The sequence below is a fragment of the Nerophis ophidion genome, linkage group LG05, assembly GCF_033978795.1.
Source record: "Nerophis ophidion isolate RoL-2023_Sa linkage group LG05, RoL_Noph_v1.0, whole genome shotgun sequence".
In the NCBI taxonomy this organism is placed as follows: Eukaryota; Metazoa; Chordata; class Actinopteri; order Syngnathiformes; family Syngnathidae; genus Nerophis; species Nerophis ophidion.
Window position 1 is genome coordinate 63,704,412 of NC_084615.1, and position 24,044 is coordinate 63,728,455.

The 24,044-nt window shown below is 41.5% G+C and overlaps 1 protein-coding gene across 1 annotated transcript in view; it reads left to right on the forward strand.

Annotated features, from left to right (window-relative positions):
- tenm1 (teneurin transmembrane protein 1) overlaps window positions 1-9,962 on the forward strand; it is a 561,054-nt gene extending 551,092 nt beyond the window's left edge. The window contains exons 36-38 of the mRNA XM_061901744.1: window positions 1,707-2,413; window positions 5,932-6,074; window positions 8,557-9,962. Of these exons, the coding sequence (XP_061757728.1) occupies window positions 1,707-2,413; window positions 5,932-6,074; window positions 8,557-9,312 (1,606 nt within the window). The 3' untranslated portion in view covers window positions 9,313-9,962. The remainder of the gene's footprint in view (window positions 1-1,706; window positions 2,414-5,931; window positions 6,075-8,556) is intronic.
- The last annotated feature ends 14,082 nt before the right edge of the window (window positions 9,963-24,044 follow it).

The following is a 24,044-nucleotide window of genomic DNA, read 5'->3' on the forward strand; positions in this document are numbered from 1 at the left end:
GAAAGAAAAAAACATATATAAGTCGCACTGGAGTATAAGTCGCATTTTTGGGGGAAATTTATTTGATAAAACCCAACACCAAGAATAGACATTTGAAAGGCAATTTAAAATAAATAAAGAAAAGTGAACAACAGGCTGAATAAGTGTACGTTATATGACGCATAATTAACCAACTGAGAAGGTGCCTGGTATGTTAACGTAACATATTATGGTAAGAATCATTCAATTAGCTATAACATATAGAACATGCTATACGTTTACCAAACAATCTGTCACTTCTAATCGCTAAATCCCATGAAATCTTATACATCTAGTCTCTTACGCGAATGAGCTAAATAATATTGTTTGATATTTTGCGGTAATGTGTTATTAATTTCACACATAAGTCGCACCCCTGGCTTAACTATGAAAAAATCTGCGATTTATAGTCCGAAAAATACGGTAAGTTGTATTACCACCCTCAACTATTGTAAAGTAGCCAAACAACAGAAGAATAGGTTCTTAGTATATTTGAACAGAATGGGTCAGCGTCACAGCAGAAAGTAACCAGCAATACAAATTTAAAATAGATCAATAATAGTTTTGATTAACTAACGCAACTGTAAATTAAGCAATATGTTGCTATACTTGTGAGCAGCTCAATTAAGAACTTTCCACCTATTTTGAAATAGTTATATTATCATTTACGTTTGTATATGCCAAATAATATATTGTTGTATATATTGTTATCGCAATAGGCTCTGTTATGTAGATTCTAGGCCATATTCCCATCCCAATCTCATGTCCACTGTTAACAAAATAATTTCAATGCCCTTGGCTGGCGTTGCTATAGCCTTTATTGTTAACTCAGGCTTCAGTATGGTAGCAGATTGTAAAGCACCATGCTCATACTGCTTTGCCAAGTTGGCTACACACACACCTCGGTTATGTTATTCGATGCCTTGCTTTCTTTCATTCAAATAGTTACTCTTCTCAGCATTGTTCTTTACACTCACTTCCTGCCTCTCCAATCCGTTGTTGTCCTTGTTTTCAGTGTGGTGTTGGCCGTTGCTTGTCGTATCATGGATGATATTTATCAATTATGTAATCATAAAAGCACAGTAATGTTAAAAATAGTAATGAAATTAAATATTCCCGAACAGTTAATACCCATTACTAGAAAAAAGTAATCACAGTGGTTACTAATGTTGTTACAGTGTTAATGTGAAATGGCCAATGATGTCCAATGTCCTCTATTAGCTCTGCTAGCCAGCCTTGTTTCTCACAAACCACCTCATCAACTTTTCAGCAATCTCGTGAAATTTGACATTCAGGTTCCTAGGAGACAGCCGGCAGGTCAATTCTCCACCTAAATATTACAACCTACATAAACTGGCAATGTTTTTATGGTTTAAAGATTTACTGTTCAAATTATGTGGCCATCTAACCTGTCCTCTGACACCTACATGATATTATTTGTAGTTGTTTTGCAGGAAATTAGGATTGTCATATTCCCACTAACATTATTGCTCCCAGAAGAATGATTTATCAGACCATAAAAAAATATTTGTAACTGCTAAATCATTAAACCCACACCGGCTGCATGTTGTATCAGCTACCATTAGGCATGTTAATGTCACGATTTGCTGTGCCACTGTGGGCTTATTAATACAGCCATTGTCAGCTTTTATGCATTCAAAGCTTAATTACGGTCTGCCTGACTCCAGGTTGGTTCCACTGCGTTATGACCAGCGAGACCGCATTACACACCTTGGCGAGATCCAGTACAGTGTGGATGAAGACGGCTTCCTCCGACAGCGAGCCAATGACCTGTTTGACTACAACGCGAACGGGCTTCTGACACGGGTCTTCAACAGAGCAACTGAGCAGACTGTATGGTACCGCTACGATGGGCTAGGTCGGCGGGTGGCCACCAAGACCAGCCTGGGCGAGCAGCTGCAGTTCTTTTATGCTGATCTTTCACACCCTACCCGGGTCAGCCATTTGTACAACCACAGCAGCAGCCTGATCACGTCGTTGTACTACGATCTTCAGGGCCACCTCATCGCCATGGAGCTGAGCAGCGGGGAGGAGTACTATGTAGCCTGTGACAGTGAAGGGACTCCAAGGGCTGTTTTTTCAAGCAAGGGCCGACTGGTCAAAGAGATTCTTTACACCCCTTATGGGGAAGTTTATCAGGACACCAACCCAGAGTTCCAGCTCATCATTGGCTTCCACGGAGGCATGTATGATCCTCTCACACGGTTAGTCCACTTGGGAAGGCGGGATTATGACACACTAGCTGGCCGCTGGACTTCACCGAACCATGAATTATGGGAAGACTTGAGCAAGGAACCAAAGCCTTTTAATTTGTACGCCTTCAAAAATAACTGTCCTGTGGGGAGAGTGGAGGAAGTGACGCAGTTTACAACAGGTAAGGTCACGCATGTACACATGTGCGTTGTTTTACCATACATGAATGCTGTCAGAGTTACTGTTGTAATAAATGTGAATAATCACATATAATGATAGCGTTAATCATGTATTAACACAGAATATTCACACAATTTATTTTGACTGTACATGCTTTTGTATCTTAACCACAGATGGTTAACTGAAAGGTGGCGCAGGCTGCTATACGTTTAGTGATCAGGTCAATGCGAACTCCAGTGCAAAACTGAGTGAGGAGACTTTAACTGGTTTGCTCGCTGGCAAATTTTGTTGCAAAATGAATTCCGTGTTGAGCAAATGAATGACGTGCAGTCAAGTGAAATACTAAAAAGTTATTTGCGAGTGATATTCTAGGACTGCAGCTATTGATTAGGTCAGTAATTAAGTAATCTATTGATTAATGTGTCCAGGTAATACAGTAATTGTATAAGACACACTTTTTAGCCTCAATGTGTCTTTTACGGAAAATGGTTGAAATAAACACAGATTTTTCAGATGCCCATTACATTACATTGAATGGAACATCACAAATATTACTCACAGAATATATGTAAAAAAGTAAAACACAAAAACCTGTTAAGCCAAAAAAACAGGTAATGTAAAAAAAATAAAGAACTCTCTGATAAAGTATGATACATTGTGATTGTATATATATATATATATATGTATCTATTTATATATATATATATATATATATATAGAGATAGATACATATATATATATATATATATACAGTATATATGCATATATATATATATATATACATACATACATACATACATACATACATATATATATATATATATATATATATATATATATATATATATATATATATATATATATATATATACCATATCAGATATAAGTTAGATCTATACGCTACTTTTATACTTTTGTATTAGAAATGGCAACTATGGAGGATGCATGTTTATGTTTGAGCCAGTCTGCCCAGCAAAATGAGGATGGAGAAAAATAAGGAAATTATTGACCACGACGTTGGATCATAATAGCGGACTGGCACACAGATCTTCGGGTAAACCGTCACCATATAAGAAGATATCTGATGTCACATAATGGAACAATGTCACAAATTGGGAAAATTCCATACCGCTCGCTTGAAAGAAGTTTTTCGAAAGGGAAGATAATTTTTTAAATATCCCTGCAATGCTTCCATGGTTTGAGTTCAAATGTTCCTACTCATGCAGATAAGAAACGTTGGGTTTTGCATAATAGGTCTACTTTATATATGCAGGATGCTTTTTTTAATATGTGCATCATTGCTGTAGTACTATTGTGACATGCCAGCTCACTTTGACAGGGCAAACATTTCACGTTTGTCTTTGAGCCATCTCTTATAGCCTCATATACACACAAAATGCCCTTGTATTTCAAGCTCTGGGCTTTCCATGCGGTCTAGATTTTATATTTTTTAATTAATTGAACTCATTAAACAAATGATTTAAGGAACAAAATAAAATAATGAAATACGGGCAGTCCAAGTGTACAAATAATTGACCATCTGGATTTCTCATTCGTCATTTTGATGCAGTGTGGTGTCCTGTTTTGTGCTGCCGCTCAGCCTTGTTTTCTTCTTACAGTTAATACAGGACATCTTTGTTCTCTTTCATTGTATTTTGTTTGTTCAGATCTTGTTCCTGAGATATTACAATAATATTTGCGACGTGTCTACAGTGTTATTCATTGATCAGAATCCATTGCTGAAATAATGTCATATTTACGCAGTCCCCACTAAACCTGATCAAGATTTACTGATTTGTGGAAACAGCTTAAATCCATACTTGCCAACCCTCCCGGATTTTCGGGGAGACTTTCGAAATTCAGCGCCTCTCCCGAAAACTTCCCGGAAGAAAATCTCCAAAAAAAACACGCCCCCTCCAGCTCCATGCGGACATGAGTGGGGACAGCCTGTTTTCACGTCCACTTTCCTGTTATATAAACAGCTTGCCTGCCCAATTACGTTACAACATCTACGGATTTTTAATAAAAAACTGCACACACAAGGAGACGAAGCAGAAGAACGAGGAAGTTACAGCCATGGCGACGCCGTCTGTAATAGAGTGATTCTATGTTGTCTGTTGCCATATCCTGGTGAATGTTCGCTATAGTGTTATGGGGTTGCTTTTTGATTGGCCAACAATTTATGTGGTGTTGGGCACCTGACAGCAAGTGACTCTCGCCAGTACGCAAATGGCAGAACAAAGTTTACTCAAATAGTGAAAGATAAGTGTTGTTGTTGTTTTTTTTAATAACCAGCAAGCACAGTACAGTTAGTAGAAAAACTGTGTTTGTATTACTGTGTATTTGATAGGTGTCGTCTGAAACTTAGCTATTTCTTTTATTTACTTTTTATATACACCAATGGTGCAACTGGACACATCCTTAGTGATGTAACCTAGGATCACAGGGGGTTTCGGGTCTTTCAACAATCAGACCCCCTCCCCTTGGCGACCCAGCCAGGGTTGATCAGGCCCCAGCCTGTGTCCAGGTAGCGCTACTGCCCTACATGCCACGCCTCTCCCCTCCTGATCCACAGCCACCTTCTGCTGCATCTGTGACTAACTTCATGGCCCTTTGCTGGCTGGCTCCTGTGATGCCAAGCATTCTGTAGGCCCTGCAGGGAGATTTGCCCACAAACCCCCGACATCCCACTTCAACGGGCCGGCACATCTCTGGCCACCCATTGCTCCGACACTCCTCTACAAGCTGAGAGTACTTTGCGCTTTTCCTCTCATTGACCTCCTCCATACGGTAAATTATACCTGTCCCCTCTTAACCACGCCCCTCACCCAAACCACGCCCCCATCCACGCCTCTTCCCTACCCCCGAACACGCCCCCCACCTCCCGAAATCGGAGGTCTCAAGGTTGGCAAGTATGCTTAAATGTCACTATACAGCTCACACATACACAGGAAGATGGTTCAGACACCATCCCACTCACACACACACACACCTTCACCCGTAGGTGCAAAATATCTGCCGTTGAGAATAAAATGACACAGGTGAGGCAATGTGTCAGACAGAGAAGATGTAATAAACTGAAAAACACGACGGCTACAGACAGGACAGCTTCTGATCATTTTGTTTTTGTGTGTTCGTGTATGTGTGTTTGTTTTTTTACACACACTGTTATGCGTTGTCCCTTTTTGTCTGTCAAGAACACACAGTTTCCCCCGAGAGTCAAAACACAAGCTCGAACAAGAGAAGGAAATGGAACAGCAGAGTATCAGAGTGAATGTAGGATGTTGGTCGGGGTGTCTGTACTCCACGTCAACACGTGGAACAGTCTTTCAGCCTGCCATGTTTTGCTGCAGCGGGATTGTTTATTATAGACGGAGCACGTTAGTCTTGGAGGCACCACTGAGCAGACACTGCTATGTATTATGCCTGTATATTGTATACTGTTTCTTTGGCCTTGACCTTGACTTTTTGCCTTTCATGTCACTCTTTTGTGTAACCATATGTGTGTATGTTTTACAGACATTGGCAGCTGGCTGCAGCTATTTGGCTTCCAGCTTCATAATGTCGTTCCAGGCTTTCCAAAGCCTGAGATCGGCCGCATGGAACAAACTTATGAACTGATGACGACCCAAACCAAGACGCAAGATTGGGACTCCAGCAAGGTGAATTTATCCAATCCAATCCAATCCACTTTATTTATATAGCACATTTAAACAACAAGAACGTTTCCAAAGTGCTGCACAGCCATGTAAAAACAATATTAAAAAACAATATTATGCTCCACCATTGACTGAATAAAAACAAAAAAATTAATAAATATAAAACTAATATAAAAACAATAAAAAATAAATATGATTAAAAACAATTTTAACGGGTAAAATCAATTAAAACAGTAAAATAGAAATCAAAAGATATATAAAAAAAAACGAAAAAAACACAGAGGACACAGGACAACACAACTCACGTACTGTTAAAAGCCAAAGAATAAAAGTGGGTCTTAAGACGAGACTTAAAACACTCCACTGTGGAAGCAGTTTGAACATGGAGGGGCAGAGTGTTCCAGAGCTTAGGGCCGACCACAGAGAAGGCCCTGTCTCCCCTGGTTTTAAGTCTGGTCTTGGGCACCACGAGCTGGAACTGGCTCTCGGACCTTAGAGTGCGCGCAGGAGTGTAAATTTGGATGAGGTCCGAGATATGCTGAGGTGCCAGTCCATGTAAATATTTAAAAACAAACAGCAATGTTTGAAAATCAATTCTAAAATGAACAGGGAGCCAGTGTAAACTCTGAAGAATTGGGGTTATATGCTGGAGTTTCCTGGCCCCTGTTAAAAGTCGTGCTGCCGCGTTCTGGACTAACTGCAATCGGGAGAGAGCTTTTTGGCTAATGCCAGAATAAAGTGCATTGCAGTAGTCCAGGCCACTTGAAATAAAAGCATGCACGACTTGTTCAAAAAGGTTAAAAGATAAAAAACGGTTTAACCTTTACTAAAAGACGAAGGTGATAAAAACACGATTTTAAAACGCCATTGACTTGTTTGTCAAGTTTAAAATCACTGTCCATAGTGACGCCAAGGCTGGTGACTTTGGGACGCACATCATTTTGCAATGGTCCCAAGTCAGTGAGGGCCGGACCAAAAACTGAAATTTCCGTTTTTCCCTCATTCATTATTAAAAAAATCTGGGCTAAACTAGCCTTGACGTCGCATAGACAGTTAAGAAGGAGTGTCAGGGGGCCGTGGCCTTTTGAAATTGGCATATAAATTTGGCAGTCATCTGCATGAAAATGATAAAACACTCTATGGTTCTTAAAAATCTCTCCAAGAGGGAGGAGATAAAGAGCGAACAGGATGGGGCCTAAAATAGATCTTTGGGGGACACCACAGTAAAGCGGGGCAGAAGAAGAGGTGGCATCCCCCAGCCTGACAGAGAAGGACCTCTCAGACATGTGGGATCTGAACCGCTGTAATGCAGTCCCCCTGACACCCACACAGTCTCTCAGGCGGTCTAAAAGAATTGTGTGGTCGACTGTGTCAAAGGCAGCTGTGAGATCTAAAAGCACTACAATGGCAGAGCTGCCAGAATCAGACATTAAAGGCAAGTCATTAAAAACCTTTAAAAGTGCAGATTCAGTACTGTGCAAAGCTTTGTATCCAGACTGAAATGGATCTGAAGTGCTATTTTCACCAAAAAAAACGCTGCAGTTTACCAAAATTATGAATCAAACTGCTTACTAACAGCACCGGAGGCAGTGATACATTTGTTGTGTTCATTTTTGCCTTCAAGGCTTTAAGAGGTAATTTTGAAATAACCTCAATAAACACTATTCAAATATACAATATTCCTTTTACGTATTTGAAATAACCTCAATAAACACTATTCAAATATACAATATTCCTATTACGTATTTGTTTAACCAGACAGACTTTATTCCATCCATCCATCCATCCATCATTTTCCGCTTATCCGAGGTCGGGTCGCGGGGGCAGCAGCTTAAGCAGGGAAGCCCAGACTTTATTGTTTACTTTTAAGGAACTTATTCACTTTATCCAAGTTTTGAATTCACTTCAGTTTCAGCGAACTCCTCTCGTCATGTAAAAGAAGTGCATTCTGTTAAAGGTTTTTTTTTTTTGCCTTTTAACCTCAATCCAGGTAGCCATTTCTGTAGTTAGCGTACTTTTTTTTAATGGTAAATTTACTGTTACAACAAGTATTTCCGTTATACTGTGTAATGATAGGAATTTCATTTTGAATTTTAACAGAAATAAAAAATTCAAAAAAAGTGAACGGAATTGGGGTTTAAATCACCATAAATGATTCCCAGGCGCGGCACCGTTGCTGCCCACTGTTCCCCTCACCTCCCAGGAGGTGATCAAGGGTGATGGGTCAAATGCAGAGAATAATTTCGCCACATCTGGGACGTGTGTGTAACTTTAACTTTAAAAACACTTAAAAAGACCACAAAGTAGTGAAGCAGCTGACAATACTGCTCTTCTGACTGAAAACAAAGCAGGATTTTATTCGGCCTGTGGTCCGTAAATCGAAAATTTCATACAAACATCGGTTCTTGAATCGAGGTTCCACTGTAATATAATTGATAATATCTGAATAATAGGTGTAATAATAACATTTTTCCTCCTCCTTTAGGTGGTTTTGGGAATCCAGTGTGAGCTGCGCAAACAGCTGAGGCGTTTCATCTCCCTGGAGCGTTTACCGCTGGTCTCAGCACCTGTCGGCTCCGCCTGCCACAGACCGACACGCCCGCCTCCCTTCGGATCCCGACCCTCTCTCCTCGGCCCCAGCATCCGCTTTGCCATCTCCCGCGGCCACGTAAGCGCGGAGGTCATCGGCGTGGCCGGCGAGGACAGCCGCCGCGTGGCGGCCATTTTGAACGGCGCCGCCCACCTGAGCGGGCTGAGCTTCACCGTGCACGGCTGCGACACTCACCACTTCCTGCAGTCGCGGCCCATCGAGGAAGATCTGGCTCTGGGGCTGGGGGTGGGCGGGCGCGTCCTGGAGAGCGGCGTCAACGTGAGCGTGTCGCAGATGAGCGCCATGGTCGGCGGCAGGACTCGTCGGTTCGCCGACATCACCCTCCAGCAGGGGGCGCTTTGCCTTTGCATCCGTTACGGCGGCAGCGAGGAGGAGGAGCGGTCGAGGGTGAGGCAGGAGGCCCGGAGGAGAGCCGTGGAGGGGGCGTGGGAGCAGGAGCGGAGGAAGGTGGAGCTGGGGGACGCGGGGAGCCGAGCGTGGAGCGAAGCGGAGAAGCAGCAGCTGCTGTCGGCCGGACGCGTGCAAGGTTACGACGGCTACTACTCCCTGCCTTTGGAGCAGCAGCCCGAGCTCTCCGACTGCCCCTCCAACATCCACTTCATGACTCTGAGCGAGGTGGGGGGCAGGTAACACTCCAGCAGCTCCCCCACCCCACCAAAGACTGCCTGTTTCTACTCGACTCCAATTTCTTCTACCCTTTCTATACCGTACGGGGAAAAAAAAACAACGAAAACGTCATCACAGAAGAACAAGAAGAGAGATTAGGGGACAAAAGATCCCCAAATGCCTTTAATTGTGACAGAATGATGGTATTTTATTATTATTGTCTGGTTTCTAACAGTGGCACAAGCAAGTGTGGTTTGGCTGTGGCTTCGCTTTTTGTACCCGCCCCCCCCGCCTCGATTTAAACTGACTCATCCGCCGTCTCGACGCTCCTCTTCACGTCGGGTTTCCGTTTCCAGGCAGTGAAGGATCTCCATCCGAGAACTTTCGGGTAGTCCGTTCACCTCAAGTTTGCGAGAGGCCTTGTCCCACTCTTGTAAACTTCTGCCGTTCTGCAACAATAGTTTGTGCGAGTGTGTGTCCTCCAATCAAGAATGTACATATAGTGCGCTCACACACTGAAAAAAAAGTTCTGTTGTTCATAAATGTCAGTATTGTTAATCAATAGAAGAAGCAGTTACATTTTTGCAAGGACTTATACATGGCTATAGTAAATATTCTCGCTGAAAAATCGACTTTATGGGGTTCCGATGCTGATTAAAGTTATTATGTGTGAATTATCTGAGTGCTCTGTGGGATTTCAAAAAAAACAAAACCGATCCTGCTTGTTACTTGGCTCCATCGCTCGTCGTGTCTGCACGTCCCTCGGCGTCCTCACTCGCCTCCTTTACACAACATTTGTTGTTCCGCTCTTTTGTTCTCGTCTGCGGGAAGTTTTGTCGCGCTCAAATCTGTGCCGTCATTATCGGGCCGGTCGTTATGGCTCCAACTCAGCCTTTGCGCGACAAACCTGCATCTGTCACAAGCCAAGACGGTGAATGGCGGGGGGGAGGACGAGGCGGCAGAGGCCGAGAGGAAGAAATGTGACAGCTGAGGCTCAGCGAGTGGGCGGCGAGTGCAGAAGGGGGGCAGGACCCTCGGTTGGCTGCGGCGTACTTACAGCTTGTCTCGTCTCATTAGGAAACGCCAATCAGGAACCACTTCCAAGCTTCTCCACCCCCCATGAAAAAGTTTATGCAAAGATTTTTTTTTTTTTTTTTTTTTTTTAAAGTGAGCTTTCAGTAATCCACCTCCCTATCCGTCTGCTTCTTCAGCCCCCCAACCCCCCCCCCCCCCCCCCCCCCCCCCCCCTGCATCACACCGCCATCTGCCCGCCATTAATTGTTTGTGTTTCTCTCCTGGGCTGCGGATGACAGAGCCGCACACTGCATATGTTGCGACTGCGAGCAGGTGATATACGTTTCTTGACGAGCTCTTTGCGATGCGCCTTCCGTTTGAAACCATATGCCTCTGTAGATACTGTCCGGGCTCATCGCGGTGCTGGAAAGATGGAGGGGTCCGGTTGCTAGGAGACCGCTGTCCTGCCTGGCGGAACGGATGCTCGCTCTCTCTTCTTTCTGTTTCGCACTTTTCTTCCAGGGGAACCAGAAATGTCAATCACAAATATGACAACCCCTGCCCCCCCCCCTCCTCTAACCCTCGCCCCCACCCAAACCCGGCTCTCTCTCCGAGCACAGCCATTCAATATCCATCCATCCATCCATCCATCATCTTCCGCTTATCCGAGGTCGGGTCGCGGGGGCAACAGCCTAAGCAGGGAAACCCAGACTTCCCTCTCCCCAGCCACTTCGTCTAGCTCTTCCCGGGGGATCCCGAGGCGTTCCCAGGCCAGCCGGGAGACATAGTCTTCCCAACGTGTCCTGGGTCTTCCCCGTGGCCTCCTACTGGTTGGACGTGCCCTAAACACCTCCCTAGGGAGGCGTTCGGGTGGCATCCTGACCAGATGCCCGAACCACCTCATCTGGCTCCTCTCGATGTGAAGGAGCAGCGGCTTTACTTTGAGTCCCTCCCGGATGGCAGAGCTTCTCACCCTATCTCTAAGGGAGAGCCCCGCCACACGGCAGAGAAAACTCATTTCGACCGCTTGTAACCGTGATCTTATCCTTTCGGTCATGACCCAAAGCTCATGACCATAGGTGAGGATGGGAACGTAGATCGACCGGTAAATTGAGAGCTTTGCCTTCCGGCTCAGCTCCTTCTTCACCACAACGGATCAGTACAACGTCCGCATTACTGAAGACGCCGCACCGATCCGCCTGTCGATCTCACGATCCACTCTTCCCTCACTCGTGAACAAGACTCCTAGGTACTTGAACTCCTCCACTTGGGGCAGGGTCTCCTCCCCAACCCGGAGATGGCATTCCACCCTTTTCCGGGCGAGAACCATGGACTCGGACTTGGAGGTGCTGATTCTCATTCCGGTCGCTTCACACTCGGCTGCGAACCGATCCAGCGAGAGCTGAAGATCCCGGTCAGTCAATATGTTCAATCGAATTTGTGTCCCATATTACGTGTCAGACGTGCGTGCGTGTGTGTGAGACAGAAGTTAAGAAAATTATTTCATCCAATATTGTTTATTTTCGGTGTTGTTCACATGAAAAAAAAGGGTAAAACTTAAGTATGGGGAACATATTCTAAGCAACAAAGACTTAATTTAGAGCAGGGGTAGGGAACCTATGGCTCTAGAGCCAGATGTGGCTCTTTTGATGACTGCATCCGGCTCTCAGATAAATCTTAGCTGACGTTGCTCAACACGATAAGTAATTAATAATTCCACTGGGAATCACGGTGTTGAAAAAAACATTCGAAATATAAAACATTCTCATGCATTTTAATCCATCCATCCGTTTCTATTTCTGTTCAAGAAATTGCATTAATGGTGAAAAGTATTTTTTTTATACATTATTGGTTAGCTTCAGAATAACAAAGTTATTAAAAAGAATAAGAGACTTATTATTCTCTAAAAAAAGGTTGGTCTTACTTAAAAATGCATGCATTTAGTTGTTTTAATCAGGGAAAGTCCAAATAAAAGAAGAGGCATAGAATTCTCTTGTCAGAGCGTGGGACGACACTGTACAAGGGTACAGGTCTGCGCGTTTCTCTTTATTGAGCTGAATAGAATCCTGTCTCTTTTTAATTCCTTGCTTCTTGTCTGTTTAATAGATGTCATCAGTGTTTGAAACCTGACAGTTTTATTCAGTGTTTCTCACGGAAATACATTTTAAGATATTTGGCTTTCATGGCTCTCTCAGCCAAAAAGGTTCCCGACCCCTGATTTAGAGTTATCTAGACACTTTGGGAACATATTCTAAGTAACAAAGACTTCCTTTAGAGTTATTTGGTTGGGGTTAGGGTTAGGGTTGCACAATAAGGCATTAATAAGTATTTCATGATGACTAACTAAGAGCCAATTTGTTACTAATTTGCATGTTAATAAGCAACTAATTAATGGTGCGTATAAAATACTACACGGTCTAGCTCCATCCTATCTTGCCGATTGTATTGCACCATATGTCCCGGCAAGAAATCTGCGTTCAAAGGACTCCGGCTTGTTAGTGATTCCCAAAGCCCAAAAAAAGTCTGCGGTCTATAGAGCTTTTTCATTTCGGGCTCCAGTACTCTGGAATGCCCTCCCGGTAACAGTTCGAGATGCCACCTCAGTAGAAGCATTTAAGTCTCACCTTAAAACTCATCTGTATACTCTAGCCTTTAAATAGACTCCCTTTTTAGACCAGTTGATCTGCCGTTTCTTTTCTTTTTCTTCTATGTCCCCCCCTCCCTTGTGGAGGGGGTCCGGTCCGATCCGGTGGCCATGTACTGCTTGCCTGTGTATCGGCTGGCGACATCTCTGCGATGCTGATCCGCCTCCGCTTGGGATGGTTTCCTGCTGGCTCCGCTGTGAACGGGACTCTCGCTGCTGTGTTGGATCCGCTTTGGACTGGACTCTCGCGACTGTGTTGGATCCATTGTGGATTGATCTTTCACGGTATCATGTTAGACCCGCTCGACATCCATTGCTTTCCTCCTCTCCAAGGTTCTCATAGTCATCATTGTCACCGACGTCCCACTGGGTCATTATTGTCACCGATGTCCCACTGGGTGTGAGTTTTCCTTGCCCTTATGTGGGCCTACCGAGGATGTCGTTGTGGTTTGTGCAGCCCTTTGAGACACTAGTGATTTAGGGCTATATAAGTAAACATTGATTGATTGATTGATTGAATATGTTCCTCATACTAAAGTGTTACCAAAAAAATATATATATATTTTTACAATATTGTCATAGTAATACGCATATGGGAATGTTTCAGGAATAGATATTGAGTATATATTGAGTGGCACAAAAAAAAAGGAAATCATTCCTAATATTTTGTTTTTATTCATTCAGTGGTTTGGACACAAAAATAAGATAACATAATTTGTGTTTTCTATATACATAAACGGTAACACTTTAGTATGGGGAAAATATTCCAAGTAACAAATACTCTATTTAGAGTTATTTGGACACTAGGGGAACAAATAAGGGTTAGGGTTAGGGTTACTAATAAGCAATAATTCTGAGGTTATTGAGGGAAGACTCTTAGTTAATGGCTTACTGGTTGTATAATAAGGCCATGCAGAATAAGGCATTAATAAGTAATTCATAATGACTAATTAAGAGCCAATATGTTACTAAATGTTCATGTTAACAAGCAACTAATTAATTTTTTAAAAAATAAGTTTTTTTTTAATGTTTATAATTCTGCCTTTGTGCTAGTTTTTTGTTTCCTTAGCCAAGTTTGTTCTCCGACTTGTGCGCGCCTTTTGTTTGTTCCTGTTTATAGTATACCGTATTTCCTTGAATTGCCGCCGGGGCCCTAATTGATTTAAAACCTCTTCTCACACCTGCGCTTACCAAAGGCAAGCGGTAAATGTAAGCCTGTGCTAATTATTTTAAAACCTCTTCTCACTCCAGCACTTTATAAAGGCATGCAGTAAAAATCTGAGTGTGATGTAAGCTTGGACCTTAAATCCAATCTGAATAGCTCTTAATCTTCTTCCCTTTCATGCGATTTTAAATTACCGGTATTAAAATCAGACTCTTCAGTGTCACTCGTGACGTCACGAGTTTGACCAGGCGGTAATACTAAGCATGCGGTAATTATTTTGCGAAGCGAGTTTGACCCGGCAGAAATTCAAGGCAGGCGCATACTATATGCCCTGCGGCAATTCAAGGAAATACGGTATACTATAAACAGCAACAAACAAAAGGCGCGCACAAGTTGGAGAACAAACTTGGCTAAGGAAACAAAAAACTAGCACAAAGGCAGAACTATAGACATAAAAAAAAAACTTGCAAACTATGGCATGAATAAAGAAAAGTTACTTCAAACGAGAAAAGAGCAATGGCATGACCACTATGGCATGGACGGGTATCAAGGGTGTGTAGAAGGTGATGTCGCCAGGCTGACTGCCTGGCAACTACAGGCTTAAATAGTGGTGCAGTGATTGACAGGTGCGTGAGTCCAAACAAATCAGGTGCATGTGTCGTGAACACATAACAGGTGAAACTAATAAGTTGTCATGGTGACAAAACAAACAAGAGTGCATAATGAGTCCAAAACCAAACAGAACGTTACCACAAAACATGACATCATCAACCAGCATGCGCCTTGCAAAAATGTGCATTTTTGAAAAGAGTTCTATCACTTGACTCTCTGTGAGGCCGTGAATTTGTCCTGACTGGTGACTGGGTGAGTAAGGCAAGGCAAAAGGAAGTTGAAGCCGATGTGTGTGTAGTGAAAAATATTATTTTTTTACACTGTAAAAAAGAATTTGCACAATTTACGGTAAAATGCCGGCAGCTGTGTTTGCCAGGGGAAAAAAGCAGTCACAATGTAAGTGACATTACGGTATGTTGATGTTGAATCCGTACATTTTACAGTTGATTGTTTTTGCTTACGGTGAATTACTATTTAAAAAAAACTGATAGATTGTTAAACCTGTTCACAAAAAAACCCCTATAACATTTACGTTAAATTACTGGCAGCTGTGGTTGTCAAGTATTCACAGTAAAACCAATTACGGCCAATTTTACTGTTGCCAATCAACCCAGCCCCAGGCCCATGTCCTTGAGGGTGGGAAGAAGCCGGACTATCCGGAGAAAGAACCCACCTAGTCACGGGTAGAACACGCAAACTCCACACACAAAGAGCTCTAGCCTGGGAATCGAACCCAGGACCCTCTCACTGCAAGGCACGAACATTAACAACAGTTCTACCATTCTGCCCTGTCACTAATACTAGTATCTACAAACGTTTGTACAAAACACCTTTTTTTCTGAGACATGTGAGCGGTACATGATGATTTTAACTTGAAAGTATTTGTACAACCTTTCACTGGACAACCCGCAACATGTTCCTTCAAGTGAGCTATCAAAAATGAAAGTTAAATTGTACGTACTGTATCTGTTAAATAGCTGTTTGCAATCAGTTCCAACACATTTAAACGCATGCAGTTTGCAATGAAGCAAATTGACCTAACTTTATGTCTATTGGACATTTTATAAAATGTTTACATCGTGGCATTATTTCAAAGGATCCCAATAACAGCATTGATGTTTAACGGTATAGGTCGCAAAAACCGAGTAACAACTTTCTTATGAAATTAATATATATTTGATATACAGTGGATATCTGTACTTTGATTATAATAGGCATCATTTTTTTATGGATGCTTAAATAGGCCAAAATAAAATAAACAAAATGAATATAAAACAAGTACTTAAATGTGTAATCAACTAAATATAATATGAACAAAATACATACCAAATGAGTCATTAATTTATTTAGTTTCATTAATTAAATTATCTCACTATTTGATTAATTATTTATGTATATCATTGTCACTCAATCATTTAATTTGTTATTGATTTATTTTTTTCATGATGAATCGTATTAGTTCATTGTTGAATTACTGATGTATTTATTTCATGAACCTGAACCTGAGTTTGACATAAAAATATTCATGAAGAGCTGACACACACATTTATAAAATATTTTTTTATTCATGAAATCAATATTTAGCACATCATTTCAGTAATTAATTAAATAAATAAGTCGACGTACTTTTACATTTATTAAATTAAAGACCCTTTTAATCACATATGTATGTATTTCCAATTATAAGCAAGAAATTATTTAAAGATGTATTCATTTAATGTTTCCCCTTTTGAAACTCCGCCACACACACACACACACACACACACACACACACACACACGCACACACACACACTTGTTTTGTCCATACACAATGCACAGATATTAGTGAAGTTATTTAAAAGATGTTTTAAATATTCCTATCCTTCTCTTTGGTTGATACTTTATTTTTATTTAGCGCATTTTAATGTATTTTACTACCTGTACATTTAAGCATGTAGTTATCTTGTTTCTCCTAATTTCCTGAAACATGCAATGTATGCTGTACTAACAGTTTTTAAAAAGTTGTTGCACTTGAAAACACAATGCAGGAAGAAGAAGAAAAGCTGATACCACGCTTTTATACAAAAATATAAAATCAGGACGAATTGACCTTGGTGATTAAGTATATATGTATGTGTGTATATATGCATATATATACATCCATCCATCCATCCATCCATTTTCTATCGCTTATTCCCTTTCGGGGTCGCGGGGGGCGCTGGCGCCTATCTCAGCTACAATCGGGCGGAAGGCAGGGTACACCCTGGACAAGTCGCCACCTCATCGCAGGGCCAACACAGATAGACAGACAACATTCACACTCACATTCACACACTAGGGCCAATTTAGTGTTGCCAATCAACCTATCCTCAGTTGCATGTCTTTGGAGGTGGGAGGAAGCCGGAGTACCCGGAGGGAACCCACGCATTCACGGGGAGAACATGCAAACTCCACACAGAAAGATCCCGAGCCTGGATTTGAACCCAGGACTGCAGGACCTTCGTATTGTTCGGCAGACGCACTAACCCCTCTGCCACCGTGAAGCCTATATGTATATATATATATATATATATATATATATATATATATATATATATATATATATATATATATATATATATATATATATATATATATATATATAGACATACAAATTTCCATATGAGTTGGGAAATTGTTCTAAATGGAAATATAAACGGAATACAATGATTGGCGCCGCTTCCGGGTTTGTTTTGACACACTTTATGCTGAATTTATACTATAAATTATAACACATCTGGGCATCAATATAGTGATATGAACAGTAATTATATTTAAAATCAATAATGTATCTCAAGTGTTCGGCATCAACACAACAGAAACGCAAAAAATGATTTGCCTTTTGTCAAAATGAAAAATGTTATTTCTAAAAATGTCTTTGGCTTTAAGATACATTCAGTTTCTTTAGTGATTGACTAATCTTTTTGTAGCATGAATGATTATAGTTTATTATATTAGTTTAGTTTATTATAGTTAGTTTATGTTAGAATTGAGAAAATGCCAATGAAAACTAAATATTTGTTTTTTTCTTGAGGATGCTTTATTTAAAAACTTTCAAGTTGAATAATGCTGGTTTTCAGAATAAAATACTTAGTTCTATCTTAAAAGTCCTGCTAGTTTATCAATATACAAAACTTATTTCAGGATGTCTTATCAAGTAAAATTATCTGTCCAAGCATTTCATTAGTTTTTTGGGTTTTTTTTCCTTCTAAAGTTTTGTCTTTTTAGTTTATACTGTGACAGCTCTTTTTTTTTTGACAGCTCTCTGGGTTGTGGTCGACACACGTGTGGGCACGAACCACAAACACAATTCACCTTTGGCTTTTATAGCAAAATTGAGGGGTTTAATTGACAATTAACTTGTTCTGCAGAATCTCAGTTCTTTTTCAATCTATAAATGTATCAGCCTTGCTTTGTTTCCAGTTTCTTAAATGTCTGACCACCGGCGACAATGCCAAGCTTAAAGTATTTAATAGGAAACATTTAAAATAAGAAATCCTAAAAAGCAGACTGTATTGTAACTCAAATTAAGGGCTTTTATCAGCATTTTTTTTAGATGACATTAAAAAGAGAGTAATTACATTAATTACTTACGCATCATAGTTCATTGTTTATTTTTATTTTTTAATTGCAGTAATTTTATATTTTACTACTGTCTTGTGGGGCTGTGAATCTTTGTGCACTACACAAAATCGATTTGATTCGATTCTTGTGGGTAACGATTCTCAATTATAAACTATTCTTGATTCATAATCCAAAAAGGCGTACGCCATGGTTTACTGAAGAAACTAGAGCTCAGAAATTGTTATGTAGAAAGCTGGAACGCAAATGGCGCACGACTAAACTTGAGGTGCACCATCAAGCATGGAGTGATAGTTTAATAACTTATAAACGCATGCTTACCTTAGCTAAAACTAATTATTACTCAAATCTCATCCGCATTAATAAAAACAATCCAAAATTTTTGTTTAGTACAGTAGCATCGCTAACCCAACAAGGGACTCCTTCCAGTAGCTCCACCCATTCGGCAGATGACTTTATGAAGTTCTTTAATAAGAAAATTGAACTTATTAGAAAGGAGATTAAAGACAATGCGTCCCAGCTACAACGGGGTTATAGTAACACAGATACGATTGTATATACGGCAGATACTGCAAATATCCAAAATAGTTTCTCTCGTTTTGATGAAATAACATTAGAAGGATTGTTACAACGTGTAAATGGAATAAAACAAACAACATGTTTACTTGACCCACTTCCTAGGAAACTTATCAAAGAGCTTTTTGTATTATTAGGTCCATCAGTGCTAAATGTTATAAACTTATCACTTTCCTCGGGCACTGTTCCCGTTGCATTCAAAAAAGCGGTTATTCATCCTCTCCTTAAAAGACCTAACCTCGATCCTGACCTCATGGTAAACTACCGACCGGTGTCTCACCTTCCCTTTATTTCAAAAATCCTCGAAAAAATTGTTGCAAAGCAGCTAAATGAGCACTTAGCGTTTAACAATCTATGTGAAACCTTTCAATCCGGTTTCAGGGCAAATCACTCGACTGAGACAGCCCTCGCAAAATTGACTAATGATCTATTGCTAACGATGCACTCTGATGCGTCATCTATGTTGCTGCTCCTCGATCTTAGCGCTGCTTTCGATACTGTCGATCATAATATTTTATTAGAGCGTATCAAAATACGAATTGGTATGTCAGACTCAGCCCTGTCATGGTTTAACTCTTATCTTATTGATAGGATGCAGTGCGTCTCCTATAACAGTGTGACCTCGGACTATGTTAAGGTAACGTGTGGAGTTCCCCAGGGTTCGGTCCTTGGCCCTGTACTCTTCAGCATCTACATGCTGCCGCTAGGTGACGTCATACGCAAATACGGTATTAGCTTTCACTGTTATGCTGATGACACCCAACTCTACATGCCCCTAAAGCTGACCAACACGCCGGACTGTAGTCAGTTGGAAGCGTGTCTTAATGAAATTAAACAATGGATGTCCGCTAACTTTTTGCAACTTAATCCCCAAAAAACGGAAATGCTGATTATCGGTCCTGCTAGACACCGACCTCTATTTAATAATACAACTTTAACATTTGACAACCAAATAATAAAACAAGGTGACTCTGTAAAAAATCTGGGTATTATCTTCGACCCAACTCTCTCCTTTGAGTCACACATTAAAAGCGTTACTAAAACGGCCTTCTTTCATCTCCGTAATATCGCTAAAATTCGCTCCATTTTGTCCACTAAAGACGCCGAGATCATTATCCATGCGTTTGTTACGTCTCGTCTCGATTACTGTAACGTATTATTTTCGGGTCTCCCCATGTCTAGCATTAAAAGATTATAGTTGGTACAAAATGCGGCTGCTAGACTTTTGACAAGAACAAGAAAGTTTGATCACATTACGTCTGTACTGGCTCACCTGCACTGGCTTCCTGTGCACTTAAGATGTGACTTTAAGGTTTTACTACTTACGTATAAAATACTACACGGTCTAGCTCCAGCGTATCTTGCCGATTGTATTGTACCGTATGTCCCGGCAAGAAATCTGCGTTCAAAAGACTCCGGCTTATTAGTGATTCCTAGAGCTCAAAAAAAGTCTGCGGGCTATAGAGCGTTTTCCGTTCGGGCTCCAGTACTCTGGAATGCCCTCCCGGTAACAGTTCGAGATGCTACCTCAGTAAAAGCATTTAAGTCTCATCTTAAAACTCATCTGTATACTCTAGCCTTTAAATAGACCTCCTTTTTAGACCAGTTGATCTGCCGCTTCTTTTCTTTCTCCTATGTCCCCCCCTCCCTTGTGGAGGGGGTCCGGTCCGATGACCATGGATGAAGTACTGACTGTCCAGAGTCGAGACCCAGGATGGACCGCTCGTCGGGACCCAGGATGGACCGCTCGCCTGTATCGGTTGGGGACATCTCTACGCTGCTGATCCGCTTGAGATGGTTTCCTGTGGACGGGACTCTCACTGCTGTCTTGGAGCCACTATGGATTGAACTTTCACAGTATCATGTTAGACCCGCTCGACATCCATTGCTTTCGGTCCCCTAGAGGGGGGGGGTTGCCCACATCTGAGGTCCTCTCCAAGGTTTCTCATAGTCAGCATTGTCACTGCCGTCCCACTGGATGTGAATTCTCCCTGCCCACTGGGTGTGAGTTTTCCTTGCCCTTTTGTGGGTTCTTCCGAGGATGTTGTAGTCGTAATGATTTGTGCAGTCCTTTGAGACATTTGTGATTTGGGGCTATATAAATAAACATTGATTGATAATCGGTGCTTTTTTTTAGTAACATTGGATGCCAGTTCCATGACTAACTCCATTCCTCCATAAAATAGATATACAGCTCAAATAATTTTTTATATTACTTAAAAGAAAACTGTTTTTGTGTAATAAAATTATATACCCAAACATATAATAAAGTCAAATACAAATAAGGTAACAAGAGAAATGGTAAACGGGTTGTACTTGTATAGCGCTTTTCTACCCCTTTTTAAGGAGCCCTTCTACCCCTTTTTAAGGAGCCCAAAGCGCTTTGACAGTAATTTCCACATTCACCCATTCACACACACATTCACACACTGACGGTGGGAGCTGCCATGCAAGGCGCTCACCAGGACCCATCAGGAGCAAGGGTGAAGTGTCTTGCCCAAGGACACAACGGACGTGACTAGGACGGTAGAAGGTTGGGGATTGAACCAATAACCCTCCGATTGCTGACACAGCCAGTCTACCAACTTTGTCACGCCGTCCCCTATATATATCCAAAACATATATTTTCTAAAGTTAATCTGTCCAGTAGATATGATCATCTACATCAGGGGTGGCAAACGTAGGGCCCGAGGGCCGGATCAGGCCCATCGAACAGGTTTATCCGCAGGATGAGTTTGCTAAGTATAAAAATGTACCTGAAATGTATGAATGAAAGAAACTGTTGTTCTAGGTGTGTCCACTAGATGTTGCAATAGCAATTCTTTGCATCTGTGTAGATCAGGGGTCGGCAACCCGTGGCCACTAGGCGGCTCTTTAGCGCCGCCTAGTGGCTCTCTGGAGCTTTTTCAAAAATATATGAAAAATGGAAATGATGAGGGGAAAAAAAACATATTTTTTGTTTTAATATGGTTTCTGTCGGAGGACAAACATGACACAAACTTCCCTAATTGTTTTAAAGCACACTGTTTATATTAAATATGCTTCACTGATTCGAGTATTTGGTGAGCGCCGTTTTGTCCTACTAATTTTGGCGGTCCTTGAACTCACCGTAGTTTGTTTACATGTACAACTTTCTCCGACTTTCTAAGACGTGTTTTATGCCACCTCTTTTTCTGTCTCATTTTGTCCACCAAACTTATAACGTGAGTTTTGTTGATGTTATTGATTTATGTGGAGTGTGCTAATCAGACATATTGGTCACTGCATGACAGCAACCTAATCGATGCTAACATGCATCATTATGCCTCATTTGTAGCTATATTTGAGCTCATTTAGTTTCCTTTAAGTCCTCATAATTCAATTTATATCTCATGACACACTATCTGTATGTAATATGGCTTTTAATGTTTTTCGGCTCTAGGCGGATTTGTTTTTGTATTTTTGGTCCAATATGGATCTTTCAACTTTTTGGGTTGCCGACCCCTGGTGTAGATGATGTTACATATGTACAAAATCAACCACATGATGTTAGTACATCATCCATCCATCCATTTTCTATCGCTTATTCCCTTTCGGGGTCGCGGGGGGCGCTGGCGCCTATCTCAGCTACAATCGGGCGGAAGGCAGGGTACACCCTGGACAAGTCGCCACCTCATCGCAGGGCCAACACAGATAGACAGACAACATTCACACTCACATTCACACACTAGGGCCAATTTAGTGTTGTCAATCAACCTATCCCCAGGTGCATGTCTTTGGAGGTGGGAGGAAGCCGGAGTACCCGGAGGGAACCCACGCATTCACGGGGGGAACATGCAAACTCCACACAGAAAGATCCCGAGCCTGGATTTGAACCCAGGACTGCAGGACCTTCGTATTGTGAGGCAGACGCACTAACCCTTCTTCCACCGTGAAGCCCGTTAGTACATCAGTCAAGGAAAATTATCAAACTACATAATTAACATACTGTAAATGGATTTTGAGATAATGTTTTTATCTTGATAGATTGAAAATTAACAGCAATGAGTTAAATTTTTTGTACTTTCATTTATTCAGAAAGTACAAATAGCGACAAATAAATTATAACCGCTACATATAAGTGTAAAAAACTCCCATCAACATTATGATTTGTACTTTTGTGCTTGTTCTATTTTTACACAAAGAAAACAATCTGAAGTTATGATGTTATTAGGTGACCACAGACGACGCGCTAGCTGTTCAAAGTCGGTGGACCACTCATCTGTGCATCAGTTGGAGACGTCTCTTGCGCCGCTGACTTGTCTCCACTCAAGATGATCCCCGGCTGGCCCCACTATGGACTGGACTCTCACACTATTAACCAGATCCACTCGACTTCCATTGCACTGGCTGCCGGGGGATGCGGTCCCCTCCAAGGTTTCTCATTGTGTCCCATTGGGTTGAGTTCTGCCCCTCAAGTGTATTTCCGGTGTTGTCGTCCCTTCCCAGGTCGAGGGACGACGCGTCTGCGTGGTTGGATAAAAAGAAATGTCGGAGACGTTTTTCTGAACCAAAAGTTGCTTTATTACAAGCGAGCATCATTTAAACAGGTCTGCATTACCCGGCGGAATCTTAGCCAAACCATCAGTTTTCATATTCCTCCTTTCTCTGTCCAAACAGCACCACCTGACCATAGAAGGAGATGTTTGTGTGTAAATGTCTGGAAAACAACTGCTTTAAAGGCCTACTGAAACCCACTACTACCCACCATGCAGTCTAATAGTTTATATATCAATGATGAAATATTAACATTGCAACACATGCCAGTACAGCCTTTTTAGTTTACTAAATTACAATTTTAAATTTCCAGGGAGTTTCGTCTTCGGAACGTGTAATGATTACGTGTACGCAAGACGTCACAAGTTTTTAGGAAGTATGAGCGCTGCACACACACACAGCTGTCTGCTTTAACGGCATAATTACACAGTATTTTGGAGATCTGTGTTGCTGAATCTTTTGCAATTTGTTCAATTAATATTGGAGAAGTCACAGTACAAATATGGAAATGGGAAGCTTTAGCATTTAGCCACACAAACACACGGTGATTCCTTGTTTAAAATTCCTGGAGGTGAAACTTTCCTATGGATCAGAGCGCGGTCAAGAGAACATGGATCCCGACCACATG